This window comes from Hermetia illucens, chromosome 3 (genome assembly GCF_905115235.1).
Source record: "Hermetia illucens chromosome 3, iHerIll2.2.curated.20191125, whole genome shotgun sequence".
NCBI classification, from domain to species: domain Eukaryota; kingdom Metazoa; phylum Arthropoda; class Insecta; order Diptera; family Stratiomyidae; genus Hermetia; species Hermetia illucens.
This window is the reverse complement of record NC_051851.1, coordinates 134,870,405-134,894,508: the sequence shown is the minus strand read 5'-3', so window position 1 is coordinate 134,894,508 and position 24,104 is coordinate 134,870,405. Positions and strand designations below refer to the sequence as shown.

Genomic DNA, 24,104 nt, shown 5'->3' with positions numbered 1-24,104 from the left:
GGTTAATGACCCCGAGTATATATATTTTTCGTGGAAGAGTATATTGACCATCAGCATGTCCCAGCAACATCAAAATTATCTGCATTTAGCAGAGCAGCAAATGCAATAATAAGATGAGAATGACGCAAATTGTCAATAAAAATAAAGTCATGTAGAAGGTGAGCTTTTCGCAGAAAGTAGAAAAGTACTGAAGAGTTCGCTATAATTAGACTTCTTCTATTATAAGACGAGTTGAAACGACCATTGGGATTTAATTAAGCCGATTTCATCGTCCGTACTTGATTCCGACGTCCAACAAATATGCTGTCCTAGCAGTCCAACCAAATGGGATGGATAAAGAGCTTGTTGGCTAAAATATATGTTTTTATTTAACAAAGTTGAACAATAGTTGCCGTTCTGAATATGTACGTCAGGTTTAAAACAGGGTCTCCCTTATTGTAGTGAGGGAACTCAACAAAGGCCATCGCAGTCAACTATGCTAGATTTCAAAACTTAAAACCTAAAACAAAAGTTAAATTTCGATCATGGCGATCCAACCCTGAGTGAAGAAGCAACCCTGAGCTCATTGATATAGAACATAGTCTAGACTCAGATTCTGTCATCACTGCTGACCTCGAACTCCTGTCGACGCCACCTACAGGTGCTAAAGGTTTGCCCTTCAACGATATGTAACAGGGTGTATGTGTGTTCTAGAGCTGTCATGATTCGAAAAGTGCTTTCTCCGGCTTGCACATGAAAAACGGAGAACATTTAGTGTGACAAGAACCTTAACCTTCACCAGGATGTAGCTAGGCAGCAAGATTAAGAGGGTCGGGAACAGGTGGGCTGCCGGCACTATTACAGGCCATCTACATTTAAAATGTAGATGAGGTGCCCATACTTCTCAGTGCAGTATTGTAAAGCGACTGCTACTGTCATCAGTCGTCAAATCAACAGCTGCAATACAGTTATATATCATAACACCCTTTCTTCAACATGGTCAAGCTACAAATCATCGACATCGCGCTGGAATGCCCAGACATTGCAGTTCTTGGCAGGCGCATTGATTTCGTTATGGGCATAGATTCATTACCAACCACTCCATTTTGGAATTCGCGGAAGGCAGACTGTATGTAATAGAACTGAAAGCACAACTTAAGATCCCCGGGAGGCGCATCAAATCTATTACAGGAATTGGGAAAATAAGTCAAACGATCACAATTGCCATGAGAGAAGATTTCGAGGAGAGTTTTGCACTCATGATGCCAAAGAAGGGTAAAATTCTTTGGTTCAACTCGGATTTAACAAAATAGAGGAGAATGCCAAGAATGCTCCTCAACAGGGAGAACGACAAGGGTGCTCCTCAAAGTCCGATTCAGCTGCTGGCTACAAAGCGGGACAGATAGCTACAAAAAGCATAAAGTCGGCTCATGATAACGTTTTGCGAAAAGACTAACTCTCAAAAGGCAACCTCGTTGTTAATGAACGTAGCTAGCAACTGGGTTATCCACATTTACAGACCAGGAGGTACATACAGGAAAGAAGGTAAATCTTTTGATAGAGGTACACTTCCTATAGAGCATCCAAAATCTAATTTTAAGGCTGACAGGACTATACAGCTCTTAACCGGAATATGTATGGTGCGTACCTAGTACACCCTTATATTCCAATGATGATAGCGTGATTCGAAGGTGATGATTATTGTCAAACCAGAGAAACCCATCAACATGGACGCTAAAACCTTCTGACTGATCTGCCCAACTTTCTTTCTACTAAAACGACTAGAAAGACTAATAGATTGGTTCGTAAGGGATTATACATTACTAGGTGACCACTTCACTGTAGACAACATGCTTACCAAAAATTCAAATCCACTGATTCAGCATTCGAGTACATTTCGACTCCAAGCTAACGTGGAATCACTCTATCCAGGAACAATATCAGAAACCGACTGCAAGGACTGCAAAAGATAGGGCCTAGAGAATTTCACCCCAACGAATTCATTGGATGTATACATCCATAATAAAATCCATTTTGATGTAGTTATTCATAGTTTGTGCCCTGTCAGTCGGGGTTGAAAAATATACTCAAAGTCTACCCTGCTTCTCGTAAGAGGCAACTAAAAGGGACAGAAATTCCTGGGCTAGCACTTACCTACAAATTTTGAAACTTTATTGCTACCAAAACGTCAACAATGCCTCGGATGGGGATTCACCTTACGCCGAAGAGATTTAATCGATATCGAAAACGGACAATGAAAAGTGCGCACGCTCCTCGACAAAGGTAGCGAAGCTACACAGAATGCTCGCTTTCTTCCAGGGATATAAACAGAAAATTCTGTGTCTAAGTAAAATAAGATGGTGGGACTCTGAAGAGTACTCTTCTCCGTCTTGCCACACTAACAGCAATGTTTTTTTGTACCCTAGAAAGTCCAGTGGTAGCAGAAGCAAATCCAGTGTCGGCTTTCTTCTGACTTCTGACCACAAGACACGCTCTTTTGACCTGAGCACCAGTTTCTGACAGACTTCTAACTGCAAGATTTAGGTCCAGGTTAAGAAGCGCCACAATTGAACAATGCTAGGCACCAACGTAGACTTCAGATATAGTGGAGAAGGGTCCTTTATACGAGCAAATAAAGCAGTTGTAGAGAGGCTTCCTGAAGGTGACATTGTGATCGTGATGGGTGATCTGAATGCTTTGGCATGTGATGAAAAAATACCGCACGGGTAATCGTGGGAGGTTCCTGGATTTAGCAACTTTCGCCGCCTCGGCATTGGTGACACATTGTTCAAGCATTGTACGTGCAATCAGATCGGCAACTTTGCGACCAACAGTAGATTTACGAGTTGTTTTTTGGATGCGCGTGACAAGACAGCCGCCTTGAAAGGGATTACCATCTGATGGTCACTTACATTCGCTTGCGTGTTGCGTCCGCCACTTGTCGAAGGATTGGAAAGCATCGATCTCTTAAGTTCAACATCGACCCCCTGATCCTGCTGATTGAAAGGCAGATATACTGAGTAAGCCGGCTGAGAATATCGATGAGCATAAGGCTGCCATTAAAAATGCTCTTTTCACGGGTGCTACCAAGGTCGTCCGCCACCTCCCGATGGGGGTCATGAAATCTAGGTGACTGCGGAATCATGAAAGTGTATCTTTGAATGGAAGGAGTTGAAGGCTCTACTGACCGCAGCGAGTGTTGGCGATCATGACACGTTCGAACTCCGATAGTGAAGTCCCTAGAAATTCAGCGTAGTGTACGTCGTGATAAAAGAGAAGGCAAATCTTTCGATGGTCATGTCCGATAATGAACAACATATCACATCCGGAGAAGTTCTTCCTCTGGTGAACGAAATCACTAGTCAAGCAGAAGAGAAATCATTTGGACCATCAAATGATCAAATTTTGGAATAGTGCACCGAATTTAGATCTTCACTGTGCCTGCTCTTTATCGATTTTGATAAAGCTTTCGATAGGGTGAACAAGAGGTGTATCAGGAGTGCTGTACACAGGAGGAGCCCTCCGAAGAAATTAATAACTATTATCAGAGCCATTATATGATGCAGCAAAATGTCACGTGTTGCACCGAGATTAAATTTGGGAAGGTTTTGAGGTCGAAATCGAAGTCCATCAGGATTGCATCCTGTCGCCGATATTATTTCTTCTTGTTATTTGTGTCGTCCTTCATGCTGCCTTGTCCTGGGAACTTGGGGGAGTTCAATGGACGATGACATGGACATGGGTAATGACAAAACGTAACCCCTGTTTGCCCTCTCACCGGGTCATGGAATTCGACCGAATCGGTTTGGATTTGGAAAAAGATGTAAGTAGAGTTGGACTGAAGATAAACACCAACAAAACCAAAATTTTCATTCTGATGGTCATCGCACTCTCCCTATCTGCATTAAGGGGTAGAGCATCGAAGGTGTATATCTAGGAAGCGTGTTTCCTGTCGACAGTGGCATCGAACTGGATATTGCCCGACGCATTAGTAGGACACTGTTTAAAATCTTGAAATGCAGTTACCTCAATACCAATGTCATGTTGGGACTGTTTTGTGCCAGTCTTCTTTCTGTATTGCTATATGGGATTACCGCAAGGAAAGTGGACTTCATTGTTACCCAAAAGTTCTAAGTTTCCAGCAACATCAGCCTGCGTTGTATCATCAGACTACGCTGGCCTAACACTATCTCAAATAAAGAAGTTGGTCAGAGCACAGGCCTGGCACTCGTACGCACTCTGATCGGAAGACGAAAGTGGCAGTGGATAGGTGAAACATTAAGGAGGGTTCGACAATAGCATTGCCGGCTAAGCCATGCAGTGCGATCCACTATCCCAAGATGGCCGACGAGTGGGTCGCCCCAAATTCACTTGGGGCAGCACAGTAGAGGACGAGTGCGAGCGTATTGAGTGTAAGTCGTGAAGGGCAGAAAGGCAGCTAACCGCGAGCGATGGAGCGTAGGTGTGGTTGACGCGCTATATCACACTTAGGAGAGAATGGCATTCATATATTTATAGTCTGGCCACCGAGACTAAACTTTCTTCACAGCGGGAAGTTTCTGACGCAGATTCAGAGCTCCAGTACTCGAAACTATCCTAAATGTACCCCACCAATCATTAGGGGGTGAAATGGCTTAATAATGTCAGCATGTAAAAAGGCGACCAATCATTCATTGACAAATAGCAAGTGACTCTGATGCCTATTGATCATATCTTTCTCAGATTCGTCTTTGAAGAGACATACTCATTCCTAATCACCAAGAGAGAAGAATTGTCAATAAATAGTAAAATTACGGATCTTATAATATTCGTCGACGGGTAAGTCATGGAAAACATATGAGGCACAGGGGAAATCCGATTATGGAGCTGGCCCAACATTACATTACTGCTGTGGGTGTTAGGGCGTTGGAAGATCGTTTATAATGAGGAAGTTAACAGGCTGGCTCGCCATGGGTCTGGATCCCTAGTAATGGAGCCAGAACCAGCTTTTCGCAGCCACTGCAAACTCGACTTTGAAGGGTGAAAGGATTCACGTAGCAGAATGGAGAAATTTGGACTCCTGCCGGTAGCGAAAATGCTTGTTAAAAAACTCATTGTTAGACTCTGATTCTGGTTCCCAAATCAACCCTTATCTAAAGAGGATCGTTGGATTATGCTTATTCGGTGGATATTCACGCCAAACCAACACGGTCTTCATCACATAATAATGATGAAGGCGTGGAGTGTTTTCTAGACAACCTTAGATGACGCATCATGTGTTATTACAGGAATTGTTTCAATGGAGTTCCCTTGAAGTAGCGAAGATTAAGGCTCAGTTTGGCAAGCTACTTTGTGGTGATTTTGTGGAGAAAGTTGGGCTATGTCATGGTTGTTACAACGATGGTTGCGTCAACTTAGTGCAACGTCGTCTTCTGAGTGTTCCATCCTCGCAACAAAAAAAAACAAGTCAGAAATCGGAAGCTCGGCGCTTCAAATATGAAAGGTTTCATCAATTTTTATGTAAAAATATTTGGCTACTACATGGTTCTTATTATATACGTAGTTCGTAGTAAATATACGTTGAATGTACACGATATTCAGTTCGACGTGGTATTTTATCTGGTGCAGGGTAGTAATTTGACCCTAAGAGGGCAACTTTTACCTACTATAACTTTGTTAAAAATAGTGGAATTTCCACCAAGTTTCCCTTTATTAAAGTATATCTTAATGGAAAATTTTAGGTATCTAAGACGAATTGAATTTAATAGGGGTTTGCAATAAATTGTCAGAAGATAATAAAGTACTATTATTAATTTTAGTTAAGAAGATTTCACAACGAGGAGTATTTTGAGATCAAGATACCATATGCACGCACCACTGTATTTTTTAAATTTTTTGGTTGGATAGATTCTGGAAAGGGTCTTTGAAATAATCGCCTCATTTCGTACCCCCGCACTCCTCTGTTTTGCAATCAATATCAAAACTAATATTTGCTTCGAAAGGTAATAACCGAGACCTTTCATATGATACCCAACATGGCCACATTTGGCTAAAAAAAATGTTTCGCCCCCTTCTGAGTAGGTAGGTGTGACAGACACGCGAACAGACAGATAGTAAACGGATTTTAATAAGGTTTTGTTTTTAACGAAAGCATAAAAATTAACAAGCAGACCTTGGCTTGAACCAAATTAAACAAGGTTTTATTTTATACAAAACCGGGAAAATTTTTGGAATTCGAAGGGTTGCTTTCGACGAAAGTATGACAAGGAAGTAGCATATAACTCTTTAAATGCCAGAAGATAAGATATTTTTAGCTGCCTCAGTGCAACTCTAGTTCTTTATTGTTACAATACGGACTAGGAACTACGCCAACTTTGTGAACATGTCTTCAACATAAGGAAATAATGGTCATTGAGACAGTAGTAAAGGAAGCTGCTATTCCAGGTAAAATTCTGTCCACAGAGTAATCTTCAATGCCAACGACGTCGATTTTCATGCCACGTCATAAAATTTAACGAAGATTCGCACACTTTATTTAACGTTCAGTTATCTACGGAGAGGATATATCCCATGGAATACTGAAACTGGTAATTCAAATTTCGCTTATATATACTCTCTGACTGCTAGGTATGGATGACGCCAGAGCATATTAAAATCCATTATCCAACTGGATGCAACTCCTGATAGGTGGGATGAGCAAATGGGGGTGGGAAACATACAAAGGATTGCATGGATTGAATGAAGTGACTACTATTCGACATTCCGTGCATTTTACCTTCATGTCATAATGTGGTGTAGTTCGATAGTCGTTCCCATTAGTTCCGGCCGAGTGCATGCTGCCATCGCTAAGTCGACGACCTGCTCCCCTATCTCGGACCCCGCGGCTCTCGCCTCCCTCGTAGTTTGAGTCCGGTGAGTATTGATGGCGCGACGTCGAGACCAGACTACTATACGATCCTGACGGATATGATTGCTCCAAAGAGTTGGTACTGCTGCTGAAACTCTGGTAGCCGCTACTTCGTGGTGATGTTGATTGCAATGACGGAGGCGGCGGTGGCGGTATATGTGACGGAATGGCTAAGTAATTGGCTGCCATGGTGACGCCGTTGCCCGCTCGAGGGCTATGATTAATGTTTCCATTTATATTGTTACCATTATTGTTGCTATTATTAGTTAATTGATTGGCGTGATAACCATTGTATGGATGCTGCTGCTGCTGTTGCTGATGGTGGTGATGTTGATGATGAGTAAGATTATGCTGGTGCTGGTCCTGATGCAGGAACCTCGCGTTGGGGGTGCAAGCGCCAGGCGGAGATCCTTGAAATTTGTGAAGACCATTGAGATTAGGATTGCAATTAGTGTATGGTGAGACATGCGACGACTGTGTCATGGGGAACGCGGACATCATGGGACTCTCCGGATGATTTGATAATAGAGACGTGAGATTTCGCCGATTCGCAACTTCCATATCCTTATCTTTTGGTGAAAAGTAGGATGCAGGCAATTCGGGACAAATTATTGGACCTTGAAGTTTAAGAATTTCATGTCTCGCTTCGTAGACTTTGTCTGAAATATAAAACGGTTTTAAAAAGCGGAACTTAACAAAGACCATTTTACCTACCGATGAATTTCTCAACTCCTTTGATAACAACGACGATGGTATTTTGCCTTTGTTTCGGTCTCAATAGTATAAATACTCCGTATTTGTTGCTAAGACTAGCAACCTCTAGAGTATCTGCTGAATTATCCGGATAATCAAAAATCATAACAACTGGTAGATTGCCCTGAGGAAGAAAAATGGAAAACATTAACTTACTATTCTTCACATTCTACACTAAGGACATTCTGTCAAGTAGCACATACTATCAGTTGCTGTCTTGCTTTGTAAACTCCATCGATTGTTCCTGTTATCGTTATCTGAGATTTCTTAATAGGCTTGATATTCATGTCATTCACGTCCGGAAAGATGATCTGAAACAAAAGGGAATCCATGACGACAACCAGTCAAACCTACTCCACCCTTAATAATGGCCAACATAATTGTCACTCACCTTCGTTTTTGTCCTCTCCATTATACTCAAAAGATTCGTACCATTCTTCCCTTTAACAATTTCGTGATGTTGAGGTGAGATTTCTAGTTGCATATTGACCAGGATTTGATTCTGATGGCGAATGCATGAAACCATAGAAAAAACGTACTTTCAGGAAGGCCCAGGTAAACAAAGAAAAACTAATGAAATCATTGCAAATGCACATATATTGCCAGCATCGAATATTGAACGCGAAACGAGGAAGAATTAAAATCGAAAGGTTTCCAAGGGAGAAACGTGTATTGGATAAATAATAGGGAAAAGAATGCGCTGACCATTGCCAGGAAAGCTGAAACTCGGTCATAACAACACGACCATTTACGAATACGAAAAATGCAATTCAATAACTTGGAAGGGGGTGGCTATTCAAGCGGACACCGGTTGTGTGTTAGGAGCGGACATCAAATGGATTTGAACAGGAAACCGTCGAGGAAAAAAAACTTTCTGTTCAGTTGAAAGGCAATTTTGATTAAATGTTTTGATAGCCATGACTCTGGTTTGCATTTTTGAGATGGAGTCGTGTTTTTCTAATCACAATGTAGATGACCATTGTACCACTAACAGCTTTACATTGCAGCCACCCCACTTAGGATGCTTGAACGAGTATGATGTTTGATTTATTCCAGCCATTCATGGAAACACATCAACAACTCATGTCCGCTTTGAAAGTCTCGTGAGAGGTGATTCCAAACACCGAGCTCGCATGAGGAATACCAGCCCAGTTAATCAGTGGAAAACATGGAAATTACAAAGCACAATCGTTTTGAATCACGGAATTCATAATTAAAATGGTTACTACTCACCGCTACATTATCACATGTATAATTTATCAGCAATTGTGTTGCCTCCTTAACTTTTGCCGCTTCTTTCTCCGAACCTTTGACAAGGATAAGGGAAGAGTGGAGTTTAGGGCGCGATGTAAAAATCACCTGGATATGAAATACAATAGTTTATGAGAGTATCTAGAATTTGCATACTAAAAAGGCAGCGTGTCATTATTTTTTCATTTAAAACATTCAGTTCTGAAAATATCGAAAAATTGTAAAAATCACGGGTGGTGGGAAAGAGGGAAATCTTCAGACCCGGGGCTTTCTTGTGGGCTCGGAACAGAAGTGTCAATGAAGACAATCAATAATACATAAGTTACCTTGCACAATTTTACCTGTGGGCCCAGCTTCGCGACGGCCTTGATTGCGACGAATTCACACTTTATTTTACGATGGCAGTTGACCAAAATTTAATAAGCATAGTTCATAGTTAAACCACAAACAAGGAAAACTTATTTCTTAATCCTATTCTCGCCATATTTCGCTTTAATCTAACAGTCGGGCTAAAACTGCTAACGCATAGATGGCGCTACAAATATTAAATCCATATGATTTCTAGTTTACCCTAACTCTCAAAAAACACAACAACACACAAATTTGACAGCTGTCGGACGATCAGTTTGTGGGATAGACCATTTAGAGTGAATCAACTTTGGTTAGTTCGAAGAAAATGGATAGAAAGGATTTTCGTGTGTTAACAAAGCATTGCTTTTCGACGAAAAAAAAAATATTGCTGAAGCCAAGGCTTGATAAACACTGCCCTATTTAAATAAGGCTGCTGTTGCTTCGATTTCTATTATACCATGTTTGACATCCATTGAGAAGTCTTGCTGGACAATTGCAGCAACTTTCATTTGCCATTGGGCCCTCCCCCCCCCGGCACTTCTTGAGTAGCTTTTCTTCTACTACTCTCGTCTTTCGGATGAGGTCATTCCTTTTGCATTTCCGCCTGATTGGAGAATTCGTCACTATTTTTCCAGACAAATGGGTGTCAGGCAGCTCAGAATTTGCTGTATTTTCTCGTGGCTCCTTTTCCGAACTTGAATTCGATGGCGCCTCTCTTTTTTGGTCCTCAGGACTCTTAGCCTTTATTATGGCACTCCCGTTTTCACTTCTATTCATCTTCAGAGTGGGTCTTTCTACTTTCCAGCAGCTTGGCGCCTCTTGCAAAGGGGTTTATAGTAGAATCTCCCACTTTAGCTGCCAGAAGCGGCGAGCAACTTTGGCCTGTCTGTTCGAACCCGTTTAGTCTCTAGATTCCGCTGGAAAAGTTTTTGCAAAGATTAGTATTTCGGAAATATCTTGCCCTCTGAATCCTTCTGTTGAGAAAATGAAATGGTTGCTAAAAAAACAAGTATCCAAAAACTAGCAATGGAATTACTTAAGCTTTATTTTTTTCTATAACTTTAGATGAAAAATATGTGAAAGCAACCTAATTTTTCAATCTCCCACTACGTGCACTAAATGACGAACTCATCTAGCATATATACGTGAGGGTGCTCAATTTGATATGTGACATTCGGTTTTTAGGACACTTGAGGAAAACTGGAAATCATCGTTTGCAACTTTCAGATTTGTATTTGTATTCCTACGATAAGACAAGGGCAAGGACCTGGACGATTATTATTTTGAATAAAAGGATGGTTTCCAAAGGACTTTTTGTGTTCGAGGTTCTTTCTCCATAAAACCCGAATTTATGCGCCGATTAGTGACGATTAGTGAACTGAACGCAGTGACCTGACTGTAAGTCGTGCAAATGCTCGAAGTAGGTTTGTCAGTGCGCCTAAAAATGGTACCTACTGTTTTCGATTTTGAAAACATAAGCGAACCACTACGAAATCTGCGTTTGCGAAGCAAATTTAAAAATATAAGCCTCATCAACGTTCACGGCCCCACAGAGGAGACTGCAGAGTGGGGGGAAGGAGACTTTCTACGTGCCAGTTGAGCCGACCTTGGAAGCCTGTCCTAAGCATGATATCAAAATCATTATCATCATCAACGGCGCAACAACCGGTATCTGGTATAGGCCTTAGTGAGGAACTCCAGATACCTCGGTTTTGTGCCGAGGTCCAACAATTTAATATCCCTAAAAGCTGTTTAGTGTCCTGAACTCCGTCGTCGCTCCATCTCAGGCAGGGTCTGCCCTGTCTTTTTTTTTCTACCATAGGCTTTCCGGGCTGGATCATCCTCATCCGCACGGATTAGATGACCCGCCCACCGCAACCTGTTGAGCTGAATTTTATCCACAACCAGACGGTCGTCTAGAGAGTATCGAACCTGCGGAATCTGTTCTTTGGATGATTCTTTTCTCGAGGGCGGCCAAGAGTTTGCAATTGTCCTTGTAAGAACCCAGGTCTTCCAGGAATACGAAACTATTGGCAAGATCATAGTCTTGTCCAGTTTCGAGCGAAACAGTTTTTGCAAACAGAAATAAGCTCTGATGGCTGCCAACAACCGTGCGCCGATTTCATCGTCATAGCTGTTACCGGGTGTGATTTTCGACCCTAGATAAAAAAAATTATCACGGTCCGAAATTTTTAGTCTCCCGTCTTTATTGTTTTCATTTGACCAGTGCGATTTGATGTTCATTCTTTGGATTTTGGCGTTGACGTTGCCACCAATGAAGTATAATACATTAATGTGCAGCCTGAGATCTAATCTGGCCTACGTTGACGATATTGATATTATGGGAAAAACAGCTCGAGATGTACAGTCCACCTTTATTAAGATTGACGAGACAGACAGGTTTTTGTTTGACATAAAACCTTAAAAATAACTAAACCAAATATAAATAATAATAAATACTAATAAAATGCCTAAAATAAAAAATGGTGGAAACAAAAATAATAATAAGATAAATAACGAATCACCAGTGAAGCAACCATAGTTGAAAAACTGCCCCGTGGCCGGTCCCAAGCCCGGTTGTGAAAGCTTCAGTCATAGGTGTACGCCACCACAGCGTCTCAGGGTGTAGGTGAGGAAAGTCCAGGAACTTTACAGTCTTGCAGATTACTCACTGAGGACGCTACCACCACACCTGGCAGTTAGGTATAAAATGCAAATCCATCTAATGAGATGAAGTAGAAATTTGACACCCGGTACGGATAACCAGTGGGAGTCGTCTGACTTGGTGACTGAATCGGGCTACCGTGGGGCGGCTCGACGTCTAGGTGCACGACGACCAGGAGCATTGCTCCGCCTGCTGCAGTTGTTTCGCCACAATCTGTGGCGACGACTTCAGCAGGTTCACGTAGGCAGCGGATGAAGTGGCCTGAAGAAATGAACCTCTTCATCATCCGCTGATAATATATCTCTCAATGAATCGCACAAAAGCGTCCAGACAGTACAGTTTTCGATGACGAAAGCAAAAGAGCATTGGGGTGGACTTTGGGGGTTACTCGCCCAACATGCTGAGTGGATTCCTGCCGAAGTCACGAATTTTGCGGATGTCAGCGAAGAGGAAGTTCGACGAGCCATAAACAGCTCGAAGAACTGGAGGGGCCCAGGTCTGAATCGGGTGCAGAATTTCAGGTATAAGAAATTTACCAACGTACACAGTCGGTTGGCACGCAGCATAAATGAGGCCATGAGTCGGCCGGAGAAATTTGCACCCTTCCTTACTGCGGGGATTACCTACCTCATCCCTAAGAAGCATACGGTGCAGGACCCTGCAGACATTAGACCAATTACTTGCTTACCAACCCTCTACAAATTCATTACGTCCATTATTAGTGAGAGGGCCAATGCACATCTCGAAACCAACAACATTCTGTCCGAGGCGCAAAAGGGCTGCCGAGTTTGGTTAAGGGGTTGCAAAGAGCAACTCATTATCGACTCGATAGTTGTAGGACAAGCAACTAGAGGCCAAAGAAACCTCTTTAGTTCCTATATCGATTATGCCAAGGCTTTCGTTTGCATCTCGCATACCTGGCTAATCATTGTCCTACATCTGTATCGCATTGATCCCAAACTAATAAAGATTTTAGCGACAGTGATAGAATGCTTGCACACTACCTTATCAGTGCCTTCATCTGAGGTTGCTAATACCTCAGAGCCCATTCGTATACGGTGCCAGGGAGATTCGTAGAGTTTCCTTTGGTTTTGTATGGCACTGAATCCCCTTTCATGGCTACCGGATGATGCTACAGAGCATGATTTTGCAATTAGATATGGCCTGAGTACTAAGTGCGAGCTGACACACTTGATGTATTTAGATGACATCAAGCTGTATGCAGGTACTGACAACCATCTTAGAAGTCTGTTGCCAACAGTAGACATGTTCAGCCGTGATATTCAGATGGAGTTTGGATTAGATAGGTGTCGAATCCAAGCTATCCGCAAAGGTCATCACGAGCCGTATGCCGGACATAGCATTGGTGGCCTCCACATCGAAGCTATTACCGAGACAGACTTCTACAAGTACCTGTAAGAAACCCATGCTCGAGTTGGTGATCCGAGAAATGCTCTGCTGCTCTGAGTGGGGTGAAGTCGGATCAAGAGCGGATCGATGAATGGAGGTCAAAGGCAATGCACGGTAAACACGTGAATTGTCAGCCATTTGTCCATTTGCAATTTGTCGAACAGATGGCTGTGTGCTGGGGAGCTCTTTGCTGAGACGGAGGGGTTCAGGTGTGCCATTCAGGATGGTTTGTCCCCCCCCCTCTGTGAGCTTATAAAAAGCTCATCACGAAAGAACGGGTAGAGAACGACCAGTGCAGAATGTATGGTTCAGCGTTAGAGAAGTTGGGCCATCTCATTACTGGCTGCACTGTTATGGCATCGATGCAATACATTACCAGGCATAATGCTGTATGTAAGGTTATCCATCAAAATCTTGCATATAAGCATGGGCTGATGACAAGAACATGTTCGGTTTACCGATATTAGCCGCAAGCCGTACTTGATAGTTCTGCTTGAAGCATGTATTGGGACCGGCAAGATCTGACTGATAGGCATATTCCATATAATAAGCCTGACGTACTGTCAGTTAATAAGACGGGTCGCTCCGGGTATGTTTTTGACGCTGCTATCCTCCATAATAACGACATCGAACGAAAATACGTGAAGAAGAAGGTGAACTATGAGCCATTGGCTCGGGAAATCAAAGAAATTGGACGTCTCGAGCGGGTGGTTGTCCCCATAATATTGTCAGCTACAGGTATTGTACCTAAATCCCTCACGGTTTCCCATTATGTCCTGGGACTTTCGCACAGTCTAATTCAACTTGGCACTTAGTGCTAGGTGAAATCCGGCATCTGCCGAAATTGTGACAACTCGGAAGTGATAATAAAACAAAAAAGGTCATAAAGAAAAGTAAAATTCCTCCAGCAGAGCTATGTTTGAGTAAAGCGTTCAAAAGTTTAAACTTTACAAAAATTTAAAAAAAAGTTTTAAATGAAAGTGTGGTCTAGTTCACCGTCAATGATGCAACTTATCAGAAATCATCCTTGGATAGACTCCTCTAATCGAAGTCATCTCGGATGACAAACCAGACGCCCAGCTCAGCAAATTTTGCTCTTCAAGTCAATTTTATATTAATTAAACTTTGCGTCCGATAGTTGAAGCAGAACTCTAAAGGCCGATAACACAAGGCTCTGCATGAAATGTAATTAAATCCTTAAGCATCACTTCAATGCACAGTCACTTGCAGCTCCTCAAAACCACAATCTCTACAATTTATTATCTTTTATCGGATTCGTATCCGTCGTTACATACCTTAACTTCCCTTATACAGAAAAGTTCCAACTTTTGGCAACCAGAAAACTCGCACTTTTTCCCGACAATTTCGTCTCGCGCGTCCACTTCTATTTGTGGTGTTTTAATAAAGTCAATTGACTCTTCAACATTCAACTTCCCAATCTATTTCAAAACGTTCGATTGCTAACTTTACCAGTTTTTAAGCTATAAACTTCACCACATTTAGAGAAGCTGCACGAAACGATTAACTCCGGAAAATTCTACGAACCACAATCTTTACTTCAATTTTTCCTCATGGAGAAAATCTCGGAAAAAAACGAGCACTGACTTCTGGTACCAAATTCCAGCTAAAAGCTCACAGTTTAGGAACGCTCCAAAATCTTAAAAATGTCCCTTTGGGAAAACTACTGGAAGGGGCAAACCGCACAAGAAACATCAAATCTTACTATCAAGAAATTTTCATGTGCGTTTTCCAAGAAACTTAATTCCTCTAGGTACAAGCAATTGAGCTAAATGTACATTTTCACCGTTTAATATTGGCTTCCACTATTTGGGAAATTAAAATTAAATTTGGAATTGTTCACATGTAAATAAATTCTAGGGGTTAGGGGAAAGCGACCAGTTATTAGGTTTTTTTTCTTCGTAAAACAGAAAAAGTGACTCAAGTTTAAGGTTGCATTTTAAAGTCGAGAGTTATAATTGGAATATAGGGATGGGGATTTGTAAATTGGGTAAGCTAAGGAATGTTAGCACAGGAGGAAACGAAGGTATGTTGCATATTATTAAGTACATTCTCCCGTCAGACTGTCGCTCGACCTGGGAAAGAAAATATTGTCACTAAAAGACTCAGTAAAACGAAAAGCAGTCATTATTAACACCAGCAACACCTTAATAGTGCCAAAGACCACCGATCAAGTTATAATCGAGCGATCTTTCAACGAATGGCGTGTTGTGCTGAACTTGTCGACAAATAAAGCTGTAATGGGTTTTCCATGTAGAATTTGTTAACGTTAAGGGTTAAGGGTAAGGCAATTTGTTAACGTTAAGGGTAGGAAGTAAGTGTCAAGTAATAAACTGCAAAATGTCAGAAGATACCACGACCATCTCGTTGTGGATAAAACCCGGTTCAACAGGTTGCGGTGCAACCGTATGGATGAGGATGATCCAGCCTGAAAAGTTTATAAGGGCATCTATGGTAGAAAAAGAAGACGGGGTACACCTTGCCTGAGATGGAGGGATGGTGTATGTTAGAGTGCCAAACAGCTTTTAGGCGTATCAAATTGGTGAACCTCGGAGCAAAACCGGGGTGTCTGGAGTTCCTCACTAAGGCAGGCCGTGTTTGATTTTTCTAATAGTGTGTGTTTAATCAGGAGGAATCGCGTCCTCCGACCACCTCCTGGATAATTCACTTTCTAACGAGCCTGGTGACTCCTGAAATAGGCGAGTTCATGAATCAAACTAGCGGAAATTCCGCAACATCCCTTCGGAGTGAATTCTCACCCGTACAGTGTAACAGAAAATTTCTCATGCGTCCGCTCTATTTCGGGCTCGTTCCGTAGGTATTCAAACAGGGCTATACGTCTTTTCGGGCTCTTATGAAAAGTAGCAAAGTCAGGGACGAAAGCTTCAAAATATTCACATGAAATTATTTAAGAAAAACAACACTAACTTTTTCAAATAGACGTATTATAAGTCACTAGTATGATGAATAAAACTAAAATGGAAATAGCCTTATTTTGGGAAAATATAACCTTAAAGCAACGAGCAAAGAACTCTTATGAGTAATAAAGTTCCCAACCGCTTTTTTCCGTGAATGTTTTTCATATTTATGACACGCGCCTAGATACAAAAAAAATATGTTTCATCAAAAAAAAGTTGACTGCCGGGGTCGTCCAGGGCAGAGGCAACTCATCAGACGCTACTTTCGGTCACGCTGCTCCCAGGCAGAGGTGAGGCAGCGTCTGATAAGTTGTCTCTGCTCTGGAGGAAACCGTCAGTCAACTTTTTTAATAAATTTGGGTGTTTGACTCGGAAAGGAGGAGTCCGTGGACCACAAGAGAGGAAGTAAATTGCTTCCCAAGTGGTCCGGTTCGTCATCAAGTCGATGTGGACTCAGGACTCCCAGCAACCTCAACAAAAAATTATAATTCATCAATTACGAGATATCCTAATATTACCTGAACATTATATTTAGTCTCGATCTCCTTTATGTACGGTGTATCATGGTCTGGAATAGGGCGTCCTGGAGCCATTATGGGCAACTCGAACGAAATCAGGATAGGCGTCGAAAGTCGAACCAGCGATCTAGCCTTTTCGACACCCTCAATACTACCGCACAAGGATACTTGATTACTCTTCTCTGTCGGATTCGAACGATTCGAGTCCGGGAAGTGTATATGAGTTGCTGTCTCCTCCATAATTCGTTTGATATTGCTCCCGCCGCGTCCAATGATGAATGAATGATCCGTATATGATACGTCCATCTTCATAATTACTCGGCTAGCCTGAAAGGGGAATTTTAGATGTGCTTTAGTAATTGTAATCAACCTTTTCAAAAACTCCCAATCTACTTTGATTACTCCCAGTGAGGTCATTGAATTAGAAAATCCTTACAGTCTAAAAAAACTAAAACCTCAGCCTATGTATTCGTTATCCCGATTTAATTAAATGATAAAAAAAGAGCATTCAGACTTTCCAAATCAATTAAAGCCGTTCAATCAGGAAAGGTACCACATAAAGAAAATAATACTTCTTTAAAAGAATACTTCAAATGAAACTTATATAAAAATCTAAGGAAATTAAATCTGGTAAAATTGGACCTCCCTTAGCACACAATACGCACCAACTTCAAAGGTAATTACGAACCTACACTCGAAAAATTACTCACCCGAGAATCCAGTGCGGCCAAAATGCGCTCCTTAGCCCGTTGAACGTCTTCCTGTTTTCCAACTATTCGAACATGCGGATCTTCATGTTTCCATGAAGGTATCCATTGAAAAAAGGAGAATAAAAGAAGAATATATTCCACAAAAATTGATTTTTTCCGACATGAAACAGGAAAACCCAAATTAATTCATCAGTAAATGTTAAATTAGAAAGGTTGAGGGAGGACACTCGGGTCAAAGGAGCCCAAGTCGGAAACAGTAAAAGAGCATACGTTTTTGGGGGTCATGTGTGTATACACATATGTATACGCATAAACTCCATCTGAAAGTCGGAAAAGGCCCCATTTTCCCGAAAACAATATGTAAATGTGAAAATCCATTTGATGATGAATAAATTTCGGCAAGATGGGCTCGGGAATGTGTGAATGCGGATTTTCACTTACCTTTTTTGCTTTTCGCACCAATTTTCAATTTGCATGGCCAACTAATGTACGTTTTACTTGTTTTCATGAGCTGCAAGGATTCAATTTGTTAAGCTTCACATTAAACATAACAATATTTTTTTACATACGTCTTCGAAAAACTCCTCTGCGCTATTTACGCCTTCGGACGAAGTCTCAGCTGTAGAAAGACAAAATAAATTACAAATTATTAATTCCTTCAGGAACATTACAGAGAAGTGATGGGGATTCAGCAAAACCCTATAACCCTGAATTCAACCAAAACAGAAACTTACTCTTTATCATGTTTTCCAATTTTTGCCGGTCGATTTTGAATCGATCGGTGAACAAGTCATCTGGATTTGCGATCCCTAGCTTTGCTGCGTATGTCCGAATATCACTCCAGTCACTGTCAGCTGACGAAATTTCACTATGGCTTTCACTCGGCGGCCCACCTATGCCGGTGTACAAAATCTTGTTGAATGCTGTGCACGATGTCATCATTGTGTTGTTTATGTGTTTTAGCAACCTGTTGAAGGCACTTTTCAGTAAATTCATTACGGCTAAGTTCAAACAATTATTCACTTTAAAAAGTCCATTTTAACGAAAATGTGGGTCGAAAACTGGAGTGAAATGTTTACATTTCCATTTTAATTAATTTTATTGAAAGCGCACGATACCTCATTAATGAAGCATTTTTCTCTACTGAACCGAAAATACGCCCACAATAGTACATATTGCAATTAAATCCGATAAAACATTTTCCAATAATCGTGCACGCTCTATTCTCTTTGAAGTACTGAATTCGCAGTGATAACGCAGCATCCACGCTATGTCTATCTACATTCATATTGCCGATATGGGTTGGAACTAATATTAGATGATGAAGTGATAGAACTGTTACAAAAAAGAGCGCTCGGAACTTGAACAGAAATTTTAAGGCGGGAATTTGACACTTTAAAAAGTCAGTGCTCTCTCAACCCATCTTTTCTAAAAATTTGTAGGAGCTTAGCTCTAGGTCAACCCAATTTTCGTTCTTGCTGCAAAGCAATACTAGAAGGATGATGATAATGAAACCGAATTACAGCCTCATTGAAAATCAAATTGAAAAAACAGATAACAATAATAACTAGCAGTCGATGATAAGCCCGGTTATCAAAGGAAGAGGGATAGACAGCTTCAATCTCAGTACACCGCAGCGGCATAGTTGGCGTTGTCAGCGGATGAAGTGAACTCAGGAAATTAACCTTTTCATCATCCAATGTTACTATGAAATACTCACGGGATACCAAAGATTCATCGAATGTTTTCGGGCAATACCCCTCCATTGTTATATAGTGGCTTGTAGACACAATCCCGGCCATCATCATGAAGCGAATTCGAATTGAGATAATCGCGGCAACAACACCACACCGTATTATGGGCAAAACTTTCGGTTCTAGCCGAAGCACACTATTTCACCGTCCGACTGTAGTCTCCACCGAAGTTCAGAACAAATTCCAAAAAGGGGATAGAAACTTCTTAGCTAAAAACCTGGAAATTTTGAAACTTGTTTCTACCCAAATGTCAAGAACGGCTTGGATTGGACTTCGGACCTCACGAATTTGGCTAGCAAAACCCGACATTGATTGGTTACACGCTTTTCGCCAATGGCAGCGAAGGTCCTTAGAATGCTGGTGAAATTCCAACGATATAAGCTGGATATTCTTAGCCTAAGCGAAGTAAGATAATGGGACCCTGGTAGTGCTCTCCCTCCTGCCACCCTAACGGCAATGTGCTTTTGTACTTTGGAAAGCCAAGTGGGAGTGATAGATACGGTGTCGAGTTGCTTCTAACGGCAACCGCACAGCATGATCTTTTGTCCTGGAAGCCAGTCTGACTACAACATTCCGGTTCAGGTTAGGGAGTATCATTTTGTACAGTGCTTTGCACCAACGGAGACTTTTGGTATAGTGGGCATCTGAATGCCAAGGTGGGCTCTGGAAACACCGGCGACGGTAACGACGGTGGAAGGTTTGTGGATTTCGGCAACTTTCACGCCTAGTCATTGTTGGCACATTGTATGAGCACAGAGCCTGCCGTAATCTCAGTTGTTTCAACTGACCGACACCGTACGTGCAATCATATTGACCACTTCGCGATCAGCAGAAGATTTAGGAATTGTCTGTTGGATATGCGTAATAAAAGAGGTTTTGACGTTGACCTAAAAAGGTATCGCTATTTGATGCTCATTTATATTCCACTTCCGTCAGTGTCCGCCATTTCTCGCAAGCTTAGTGAGCTGCGACTCCCCACCTTCAACATCGACCACTGTCGTGACCCAGTTGTCACTCTGCAGTGGGAGAGCTATTTTGGCTGATCGGACCACAGGAACACTGACTAACTCGCATGAGAATATGAGCATCCAATCAACATCAAAAATGTTATTTTCTTGGGTGCAGTGCAGGTCCTCGGCCACGTCCCGAAGGGGTATCATAAGAACTAACTGACTGCTGAATCGTGGAAGCGGATAGATAAACGCAAGGAGTTGAAGGCCAGGGTGAGGCGCTCGAACTCTAATATCTAGCGAAATCTCGGGAATTAGTGTTTCGTGTTGTGATTTCAGAAGTTTATATTGCATCAACAAACCTTTTGATGGTCCTGTGAAGGGCGTTAACGATCGACTTCTTATCCAATTTGATGAAGAACTGAAGGAGTACACTTCACCACGGTTCCTAACGGTATCGCTGTAAAGTTTCCCCTCTTGCTTATAAAACAACCAGTCGCTGTAACGTTCGGATACGGACTGGTCCTTCAGGCAGAAAAGCAATCATTTTGGCCGTCAGTGCACTGAAATGCAGTGAAACCCCTTGGCTTGATGGTTTTCCCTCAGAAATATCTATCGCTACACCCACAGTTTTAGCAGATCTTCTACTTCCACTCGTACCAAAAGTTTGGCAATCCAGGCCTTTATCGGTCAAGATCCTAAAGCAGCCAAAGAAGAGGACCCATTTTTAGTGGGGCAATTATAAGGGCATCAGTATGCCCCATACCGCAACAAAGCCAATTGTTAAAATATCCCAGGAACACATCAAAGAACATTTCGAAAGTGTAATTTCAGTGAGTAACCTGGTGCGCGGAGTTTGGATCTTCTTCTCGCCTTATCTTGTGGCCACCAAGATTTACAGAACATTTAAGGGAAGCAGAAACAGCAAGAAAAAATAACAGAAATCCTAGCAAATCCATAGTGGCCAAATATATGGTATAGGAAGGACACCATGTAGATATTAACAATGTGAAAGTCCTTAAGCAGGTACAAGGATGCATTTTGTTAAATTGTTAGCTTCAGCTCTCGTTCTTTTAAAGAAGTTATTCGAACGTCATTATCAGCTTTGGAAATATCAGCGAAAGGCTATGCACTATTCGTTTCCGATACAAATTTACAAATATAAGCCTCATAAATATTCACAGCCTTACTCAGGAGACTGCAGAGTCGGAGAAGGATACTTTCTACGAGACAACCAATTATAACGGACTGCGGATTATTTAGCAGCATCGCACGAAATAGTTATTCGCAGTACCTGGTTTGCGCGGAAAGCGGTCCACAAACATACGTAGACCTCTCCAAACGGGACCACTTTCAAATAAATTGACCATGCCTTCAACACTGTGGATTTTTTTTCAAAAATTGCTGCGGCGCTCAGTCCCAAGTAAACGAAATCGAATAAATATTTTGAGCAATGTTTGTACATGAATTTGGCCATTTATTTAGCTATAGCTCAATGAATTCCAAAAGCTGATAATTTCTTAAAACAAATTTGATTTGGTAAAGTTCCAAGAATGGAGATTGTTGGGTTTTCAGTTTCAGAAACTACTTTCTGTTTGGAGAATTCGGTATCCCGACGAAATTGATAAGACTGACTAGCCTAACCCTGACCAATATGCGAGGCCAGATAAAAGCAGCAGAAACACTCTGGAGACCATTCGAGGTCAATAACGGTCTAACACAGGGGGATGCCCTATCATGCTTCCTCTTTAACCTGGCCCTCGAGAAAGTGATTCGCGATGCCGATGTAAATGCGAGAGACACCATCCTCTTCAAGTCCACCCAACTACTGGCCTACGCAGACGATATTGACATTATGGGAAGAACAACCCGAGATGTACAGTTTATCTTCATTCAGATCGAGCAAACGGCGATTGACGCGAGATCTCGGACTGCACATTAATGAAGGCCAAACGAAAAAAAATGAAGATAGGAGACTACAATTTTGAGGCCGTTGAAAATTTCTCCTATCTCGGGTCGAAAATTACAACCGATAACAGCTACGATGATGAAATCCGCGCACGCTTTTTGGCAGTCAATTGAACCTATTTCAGCTTACAAAAACTGTTTCGCTCGAAACTTCTCACCATAGGGTCAAAGCTCTTACTGTACAAGACTATGATCTTACCTGACTGCAAATTCTTGGCTGCGTTCAAGAGAAGAATCGTCCGAAGAATTGTTGGTCCTCTACATGAGAATGGACGATTCCTTAACCTACGCAACGACGAAATTTTTTAGCGATACCATGACCGTCTGGTTGTGGATAAAATCCGGCTCAACAGGTTATGGTGGTTGGGTCACTCAATTCGTATGGATGAGAATGATCCAGCCCTGGAAAGCCTATAAAGGCAATATCTATGGTAAAAAAAGGCGAGATAGACCCTGCCTGAAATGGAGCGATCGCGTAGGTCAGGACGCCAGACAGCTTTTAGAGATATCGGGGTGTCAGTCCTTATTAAGGCAGGCCGGATACCGGTTATTGCGCCATTGATGATGATGATGCCTTCACTTGCCTTTCACTTGAAAATTTGAACGGCATTTTCAAACGGTATCTGAACCCAAATTTTTCAACAACGACAAAAATAGGTTTATACAAAAGGAAATCTAAAAATAAAGTAAGAAAACTTAATAGTAACCACTCCCAAAAGAACACACAGGAACACGAAAGAAAACAGAATCCAAAAATGAGCTCATAAATCAAACAAATCTGTAAACAATGTTCCACCGAATTCAAATTCAAATTCCCAACCTTGCAATCCTCCATGAGAATGAACTCGTGCGATCCATTTATCTGCCATCAACATCGCTCTAATCACATCTAGACGCTACTCTGCACTCACCCGGACTGTCTGTCTGTCCGTCTGTCTCATATTAAAGGGGAGGGGGTCCTCATACATGCAAAAGGGGGGTGTAAAATTTTGTTCACCAAATATAGCCATGTTGGGTATCAAATGAAAGTTTTTGATCAGAACTTTTCCAAGCCGATAGTATTGATATTGAAACACGGGGAGTGGGAGGGGTCGAAAGTGATGATTTCTTTAATGGACCCATTTTCGGAAACTACCCAACCAAAAAATCTGAAAAAATCATTATACTCTCTATATTGATATCTACTCAAATTAAGTTAGTAATTACTATATTTTTGGGGAATTTGACTAGAATTCCCCTGAAGTTTACCCTAAAAATTTACAGTAATATAGATTATAGATTATATGAAGCATGTTATCCCAAAATTTGATCAAAATCGTACTATTACTAACAAAGTTGTCTTCACCATGTAAATTTACTGCAGTACAAAATACTAAATATCAATATCACACTAAAGTCAGTAGTCTGACATGCTAAATGCATATACATTACTAGGTACGTACAAATGGGAGAAGAAACAAACAAAACCTTTCATACCTGAAGCGACGAGCTTCCGGTTTACCGACTTTTTTAACATAAAATCCGGAGTTGGATATTTTATTTGTACATAGCATGCAGGTTCCAAATTCTGATGCAGGTGGAGAAATGGAACTACATTTAGGAAGACTTTCAATATTCAGGGAATGTGTAAAAAAGGGACAAATTTATACCCACAGCTACCTTTTCGTCAAGTAGGCTGTCAAGAATAATGAGCTGAGCTATCAGGTTGGTGGTTGGTCGATAGGCCAACAACTCGTCACCATATAAGAATAATTGTTCAGAAATGTGCTACACCGCCGAGTGGATTGACTCAATGGGAATGACCGCCCGAAGTAAGCCCGGATTATTTTATTGAACCCTCGAGCATGGGATCTTGTAGTGTCCAACGGCAATAATATTCCTATTATATTAGACGGAAAAATATACATTAAATGATTGTGAAATGATGGTAAAGAAATCGTATATAACCTTTAATAGTGGGAAACCTTCGCACA

General features: G+C 41.5%; 1 protein-coding gene across 2 annotated transcripts in view; it reads right to left on the bottom strand.

Moving 5' to 3' along the window:
• Window positions 1-24,104, bottom strand: part of LOC119651675 (protein bicaudal C) — a 30,788-nt gene that overhangs the window by 4,789 nt on the left and 1,895 nt on the right. The window contains exons 1-11 of one of the 2 annotated variants that reach the window (XM_038055367.1): window positions 18,483-18,587; window positions 18,194-18,426; window positions 18,029-18,078; window positions 17,901-17,970; window positions 17,460-17,539; window positions 16,750-17,076; window positions 8,852-8,977; window positions 8,010-8,120; window positions 7,822-7,929; window positions 7,580-7,742; window positions 6,734-7,524 (exon numbers count right to left, since the gene is read on the bottom strand). In XM_038055367.1, coding sequence (XP_037911295.1) covers window positions 6,734-7,524; window positions 7,580-7,742; window positions 7,822-7,929; window positions 8,010-8,120; window positions 8,852-8,977; window positions 16,750-17,076; window positions 17,460-17,539; window positions 17,901-17,970; window positions 18,029-18,078; window positions 18,194-18,426; window positions 18,483-18,496 — 2,073 coding nt within the window. In that variant the 5' untranslated portion in view covers window positions 18,497-18,587. Of the gene's footprint in view, window positions 1-6,733; window positions 7,525-7,579; window positions 7,743-7,821; window positions 7,930-8,009; window positions 8,121-8,851; window positions 8,978-16,749; window positions 17,077-17,459; window positions 17,540-17,900; window positions 17,971-18,028; window positions 18,079-18,193; window positions 18,427-18,482; window positions 18,588-24,104 lie in introns of those variants that run through there. The other variant, XM_038055368.1, reaches the window with a different exon arrangement.